Genomic DNA, 7,539 nt, shown 5'->3' on the forward strand with positions numbered 1-7,539 from the left:
ACCAATCGATTGGTCCTGTAGTCAATCAGCACTCTCTCTCTCTCTCTCTCCTCCTTTTTGATCACCTGCTCCTGATCATGCAGCCATGAGGTACAAGTTTATGATATGGCTACACTTATAATTTTGCATTTTTATTTTTTGCATTTGCAGGAGTGCTGATTTGTTTGTCCTTTTAAGCAAAAGGTGGCATTATTTAAAAGTAAGCATCCACTAAAAGCTACTAATTACGGTTTAATGAGCAACTACACTAGCAACTTGCAGCAAATGAAGCCATCAAATTACATGATAAATAGGAAGCAGTGTTGTGCATGTAATGTATATATAGAAATAAATAAATAAGGGCAATATAAATTACTGTATATAAAATTAAATTTAAATAGAAACTTGAAAAATCTGGGAGATTTTTAAATAAATAAATAAATAAATAAATAAATACAAACCATGTTCTTTTGTTTGTTCATTGCACAGCTTCACAAAGGCGAGAACAAACTGTTTGTTTGGATTTCTAACAGGCGGAGTGGCCACCTGGTGTGTGGAGGCTGTTGTGGTCGTTGAGACTTAATCACCGACCTTTAGACTTTTGCTGCATGAGCTTCATTCTTTCTGTTTCCAGCCTTGCAGCTGTGAGAGACAAATAAAACAAATTTAAAAATGAAAATAAAGTAATGGATTTGGTGGAAAAGTGAATCCTGAGCGACAGTGAATCCTACTTTCTGAATTTCTTCCCAAATCTTTACAGATGTTTATCCATGATATATGAATCTCATCAATACATATTATTGGGACTCCGCGCTTCGATTACAGCTTGAATGACCCGAGTAAACCGAGAGAACAGCCATATTGGTGGAGAGCAAGGATCTTGCGCAGTTTAACCACAAGGTGGTGCTGTGTGTTCAACATCAACATGTGCAGTGCGAAGCAGAAATAAACTCTGGAAATGCTGCTGGTGTATTTATTGCGACTGATTTTCTGTATTTTAACATAATTTAGTGATTTGTTTTTATTAAAATTGTTACCACGCGGAATTTTGTTGAGCAAAGTTGGATAACAACAAAATCCTGAGTTTAAATTTAAAAGATGAGCATCAGCTTCCTGCTTATAGCGGTCTGAGGCGTTGAAAAGGCTTTCATTACCTGACATGTAGAGGTCTTCAACGTAGGATAGGTGGCGTGAGATTTATGTTAATTGGACGTTTTTTGTATATTATTTAAAAATTCAAAGTTATGTCTTGAAATACCCAAGAATCCAGCAAACAACATGAAAGGAGCATTAAAATAATGAAATTCAGTCAGAAACAAATAATGCAATATTTCACTTTACATATAAATGTCAAAGTGCCGCAGAATTACAACAAAAGCACTAACCAATGTAAAAAAAACAATAAAACTAATTTAAAGTATTAATCAATACATTTGGTGAGCAGAAATCTGTTCATTATGTTAAAAGTTCAGCTTTTTATTTATTTATTTAGTTAATGGCAGCAGCATTATAGACCATCACTTTTATACTGAAACCTCTTAAATATGGAAGCATGTAATGAATGAGCTGTGTATTATAATATATGTTTATTATATGTTTTTAAATATGTGCCAGTCTTCTTGTAACTAAGCATATAATTAAATAATTAATACAATAACTAAATCCGACCCTACAAGAAGTTGTTCCCTAGAAAGAAATGGAACAGGTTTATTTAGTTTACTGTATTAGTTTATTTCAAAAGTGATTAACAAATAAAAACAAACAGAAAAATATAATAACATACAATCAACACTGATGTCACACTATTCACAGTATATTAGCCGTTTTCTTCCACAAAATGTAGTTCTAAGTTTCCCCTGCTAATTACAAGCTACATAAATAAACAAAAGTTCATTAAAATTATTTTTGGTTTTATGTATTTATTTTAAAAATGTTTGTTTTCTTGACGGTGTTAATCTGTTAGAGTGCTTTTTTAAAACTAAGACATTGCTACAGCTACCACATTGCAAAGATATGTCACCAACGCAAAATGCAGATTATTACTACAAAAACAATAATATATCTATAAATAAATGTAAAAATATTCTTCATTTCAGCACCTGATATGCCTCAATACAGTCCACATGTAGGACATTATTTTACAACAAATATTTACACAAGTCTTTCTCCCACTTGTGTACACAGAGCTCATTTAAATAAGCTTAGGGTTAAAGTACAGTAGTAAAAATAATAAACCATCATATTTTTTCAGGTCTTCTTGACTCCTGACGCTGAATCAGGAATCCGTTTGCTTTTCTGACCCAGTTCTTTGATACAGCTTCAGTATTTTTTTGTCATGAAAGCTTTTCCACAGATTCTTCTCCAGAATGAGATTGTGGTTGATGTAGAAAGTTACTTCGCTCAAAAGCTTCTCCGCATAATAGTTTGAGTATTTACTGTAGTCTTCTGTCATAAATCCATATGCACTCACCTGTGGAGAGCAAAGATAATACATAGTATTAGTTTTAAGCAAAAAAAAAACCCCAACAAAACAAAACAAAAAAAAACTGCTTATTTTGGATTTTGATACACTTTTAGAGCATAAGAAAGAGATTAACTTAACGTAGAGTCCAACAAATTATAATCAGGTTTGTTGATTTGGAAATACTGTTAGTTAACTAAGAAATCTTTAAGAAAAAAAGAAAAAAAATCCAAAACTGAAGATTCAGAATCACTTGTCACAATGAACTTTTCTTCTTTTCAATAAAACGACACACTCTCGGTCAAAAGCTGCATTGATCCACGTTTCTTCAGTCTTTCTGAAGGCTGCGGCTTAAACAGGAAGTGAGCTTTTCAAAAATAAAAACTGAATTTCAAATTAAAGTTAACCTAAACCATCACTATTACATACTAAGAATGACAAAAACATAAAGACAAAAAGCATTGCACAAAATATACAGTTTAAATATTCCTTACTTATGACCAACTTACCGTGTCGCATGTGTGCAGAGCCACAAAGAGAGTAAACGCCCCGTTGGTTGGTCGCACAATTGCCCAGTAATCTCCACTAAGGTCATTTGAACTTAGATACCTGTTGGCAGTGAAAATGTTAGCCTGATGGGATGCGTAATCTATGCAATTAATTATTATATGAAACCAATTCACAATACAAGTGTCACTTTCCAAAAGAGAATGACTAAAGTTGATTTAATCCAACAACATAGATTCAAAGTCAGTTACATGTTATTCAGATCTAATTTATCTAATTACAGCTGTTGTTCATTGAAATGTGTCCTCCTTTAAAACGGTGAAATAGTTTTTTCTTCTTTTTGATCCTTCGTCATAATTCAGAATTACCATATTTTTCGGACAATACGTCTACTTTTCCCCCACGCTTTGAACCATGCAGCTCATAGCGCGGTGCGGCTTTTCTGTGGATTTTTCTTCAACCGCCAGGGGGCTCTTTAGCAGGAAGTGAATCGTTGGAAGTCAAAATTGTAAATCAAAGAAGAAAGTGCTAATTTTAGAAAAAGCGCATGCTAGCAGCAGGCATGACGGAGAAATGTTTCCAAACTCAAACCCCCTCATCATGGAAACCACACGAAGAAGTTCATATGATGCAGCTTTTTTAACGTTATAGGTGCGGCTTATATAGTAAGGTGCACTCTCTAGTCTGGAAAATACTGTATTTACTGATTTAATTTGACTGAAAGTGGACTTGTTTAGAGGTAAAAAGAACCAACAGCATTCAAACAGCTTTTAACACAGATTTTTAGCAGGATAGTATCGGACCTTGGTTCAAACACTGACCTGTTTCGAACGTATCGCAGGAAGTCCTGGTGCAGAACGTAGAAGCGATCCTCACTGAACTGTCCTGAGTAATAAGCCCTGGGTCTGGAGGGAGAAAGACAGGCATTGGTTATTTTGGAAGAAGAAGATGAACTCTGTCAAAATGTTTGTTCACAAAGACAGCAAAACCATAAACGACTCCACATATTCCTCCTAATATTCTCTTTGGGGCTTACACAGTTTAGACTTTCAGCATAAATCCACCAGCTCAGTGTTTGCTTTAACCGTTCCACAATCAGTTCTGATGTGTGTTTGGGATCATAATCCTCCCGGAACTATCAATCCTTTCTGAGTTTTAATCATATATGATTTTAGGAGCAATTTTGCAGATAATTATTACCATAGAGATGCAAAATTTAAAGCTTAAAGCCAGAAAATACAGCTGTGGAAAAAATGAAGAGCCCACTGCACTGAACCCCATTGAAAACCTCCTGGTTATTCCACCAAATATTAATTTCTGAACTCTTCCTGAGTTAAAACATTATTATTGTTGTTTCTAAATGAATATGAATGAATTTCTTTGCATTATTTGAGGTCTGAAAGCTCTGTGTCTTTTTTTGTTATTTTGACCGTTTCTCATTTTCTGCTAATAAATACTACATTTTTGCTTGGATTGAGACATGTTGTCAGTAGTTTATAGAATAAAAGAACAATGTTCATTTTCCTCAAACATATACCTATAAAAAGGAAAATCAGAGAAACTGATCATTCTAAGTGGTCGTCTTAATTTTTTACAGAGCTGTACATGTTGTTGAAGAAGAGATGTGATCATAAAAATCCCTTGTTCCATTTCTACTAAAATTAGATTGTGACAAGTATAGAAATAATAAACCTCAACATTAAGCACACAAACTGCACTCACTCTTGATCTTGGTATTCACCGGAGGAAACTTTCTCTCCTTTGAGAAGACCCTGCAGCCACTGGAAATCCCTCAAACCCTCAGGAATCAGGACATACTTTATTCCCTGTAAGGAAGAAACACTGTGAGAAAAGTGTTTCTAATCTACCTGTTATGATGGTTTCTGTGTCATTTTAATACTTCGTCATGCGGGGCAGATTTGTATCCGTACTCCTTAAAAAATTCAAGGGATGCTGTGATTGAATGAGCGGTGTGAACATAAACCGACGTTTTTGTCCCTACGTCTTCCTCGTAGCCGTTGATCACCGCACCATTCATCCTGTCGCACAAATGAAACACAGCTTCAACATTTTTTATGCAAATAGGAATTATCAATGTTACTGTAATTTGTAATTGAAACCATCTAAAAAAATTGTTCAAGTGAAAACAAAAATGACAAAACACTTCTAGATGTATCTATGTATTTACCACAACTCATATTTTTAGTCTACACTGCATATGAAATCAAATTAAACCTTTTAGCGTTTCTGTTTGAATATTTAATTAACATAATGCAGAACTTTTACACATGTTATGCAGAGGCTGTAGCTCCAGATAAATTTCTTTAGTAGCACAGTAAAGTATAACTTTCTATCCCCTAATATTTTACAGGTATGGAAGCCCTGAAAGGCAAAATATTCCACAAAGAGAGAGAAAAAAAACAAACTTTAAAATATATTAACCTATATTGTTTCTTACTTGGACATTTCTTTTAAAGCCAAGATAAAAATAAAATTTAGTCAGCTTTAGAAAATGGGTCTTAAAAAAAGCTTCTCTCAAAATAATTTGTTTTCTTTCTTACCCTTCAGGGCTTCCATATAAAGGAAGCATTCAGTTAAAGGTCCTATGAACAAGACATAAAACATTGTTTTATGTTTTATTGCTGATTAAATAAAATGAAATAAACGTAGAAGAGACAGTTTTATATTTGTAAATGTTCCTTGATACTGAAATGCTGTCAGCACAATTAATGTTGACTAAATTAGACGGATGTAATGATTTTAAGACAGCAAAATCTATTTTTTATTGGTCACACATTTTACAGTTTGGACAGTGTAAATCACACACCAGGTGCAAACATTCCTGCTTTGTCTTTCTACTATAATCCATCAAATCCTTTGGTATTTTGTGGTTGCTTTTTAAAAATCACTCCAAAGAAGACTCCACCAAATGGTTTGTTTTCCTACCGAAACACATAGTCGTGAGCATCAATCTCGGCGCCCATCTTCGAGCCGTTCAGGATGCCGCCCGTTCCCACCACAGCGCAGTGGACGCAGCCGTCCCCGCCTGGCTTTGGGAGGAGCAGCGGCTCTTTGGGCTTTGGGATCAGCTTCACTACAGGCATTACATCTGCAAGCAAACATTTACCAAGGATGGTTACAGCTGGTTGATTTGCTCCCGCTGAGCCTACAAAGGGTCACATGTTTGAAGCACTTATTAACTTTGTAGAAGTTAATAAGTGCTTAATTTATTGCTGCTAAATTTCCTGTGTTCCAACTTCTTGGTTGTGAGTATAAGCCGTTTGCAAAAAGCAGAAGTGAGAACAAAAGTCTTTCACTGTTTTATTTTCTACCTTTCAAAATGGAATAATATGCAAAAGTGATTCATGGAAAACCCACCTGTTTTAAATTCTGGGCTGTAGTGAATCGAAATACATTTACGGAAGAGGAAAAAGTCTGACTCTTTCTCAGAATTGTGACGTTAATCCATGCTCACTTTCCATGTCAAAAATATGACTTTTCAAAATCAGAATTAAGATTTTAATCATATAATTTAGACTTTCTATTTTACAAATTCAGACTTTTTTTTCCCCTAAAAACGCTCAATTTAATTTTTTTGTTGCTCAGAATTATTACTTTATTTTTTTTTTTATTTTAATCACTTTGATCTCAAATTTATGCTGTTTGTCGGATATACCTCAGAAAAGCTACTGCAGGTACATCAACCTGATAACAATAATAAGGTGATTAGTCTAATTAACAATCCATGATTTCCACAACGAGAAAGAATATTTCCAATTCCCATAATTTAGGGCGTTCATTAATCTTCTCAGGAGTAGATAAACTGAGCCAAAGCTCAGATTAAGCCAGATAATAAAAGATTGTGGCAGAATGATGTAGGTTTGCCAAGAGTGGAACAATGTTTCGGACAGATAAAACAAAAATTAAGAAAATTACAGCATTGTGTTTTGCAATATCTGAATGATCTTTCACTTGTAACCCAAAACGTGAATCAGCCAGTCACATGTCAGCAACTCAAAGCATTTGGGCATCTGGATTTGATGAAGACGACCTTAAGAAAGCTCAAACCAAGCATCAGAACTGGGAAGAGCAGCTTAATGCAACATATTAAAGCTCAGGTTTCTTGAACTTGACATTAATTAATGATCCTCTAATAATCTCCACAGTTTCCAGATTTTAGCAAAGATCAGGGGTCTGCCACCTTTATCATCTAGTGAGAGGTTTGGCCCAAAAAAAAAGTTAAAATGTCACACAATATTTTTATTCTTCAAACATCTAGTAAATTTACATAAATATCTACTAATTTTAAATTCTGAAGGGATAATGGTTTGAGAAACATTTATGGAAGAGGAATAGTGCCATTTAGAAAACTGAATTATAATTCATTATAATTTTTAAACAAACAAACAAAATTTGACCTCTATTTTTTAAGATTTAAAGTAAAAATAAACATAAAATGTTGCAAGAAGAACATTTTTCATCTGCGGGATGAAAAATGACAAGAATAAGATTTAAAAAGATATTGCTGGTTCTTTTAGTGTCATTCTTTGTGGAAACTCAGTGCAAATAGTGCAGGTGTTACGGTCACTGAC

The 7,539-nt window shown here is 34.2% G+C and overlaps 1 protein-coding gene across 1 annotated transcript in view; it reads right to left on the minus strand.

The window, feature by feature from the left end:
- Positions 1-1,693: 1,693 nt before the first annotated feature.
- Positions 1,694-7,539, minus strand: part of LOC103145162 (alpha-N-acetylgalactosaminide alpha-2,6-sialyltransferase 1-like) — an 8,458-nt gene continuing 2,612 nt past the window's right edge. Inside the window, exons 4-9 of the mRNA XM_007562489.2 lie at positions 5,894-6,056; positions 4,848-4,986; positions 4,670-4,773; positions 3,769-3,852; positions 2,950-3,049; positions 1,694-2,449 (exon numbers count right to left, since the gene is read on the minus strand). Of these exons, the coding sequence (XP_007562551.1) occupies positions 2,255-2,449; positions 2,950-3,049; positions 3,769-3,852; positions 4,670-4,773; positions 4,848-4,986; positions 5,894-6,056 (785 nt within the window). The 3' untranslated portion in view covers positions 1,694-2,254. The remainder of the gene's footprint in view (positions 2,450-2,949; positions 3,050-3,768; positions 3,853-4,669; positions 4,774-4,847; positions 4,987-5,893; positions 6,057-7,539) is intronic.

Source organism: Poecilia formosa, unplaced genomic scaffold, assembly GCF_000485575.1.
Source record: "Poecilia formosa unplaced genomic scaffold, Poecilia_formosa-5.1.2 Scaffold136, whole genome shotgun sequence".
NCBI lineage: Eukaryota > Metazoa > Chordata > Actinopteri > Cyprinodontiformes > Poeciliidae > Poecilia > Poecilia formosa.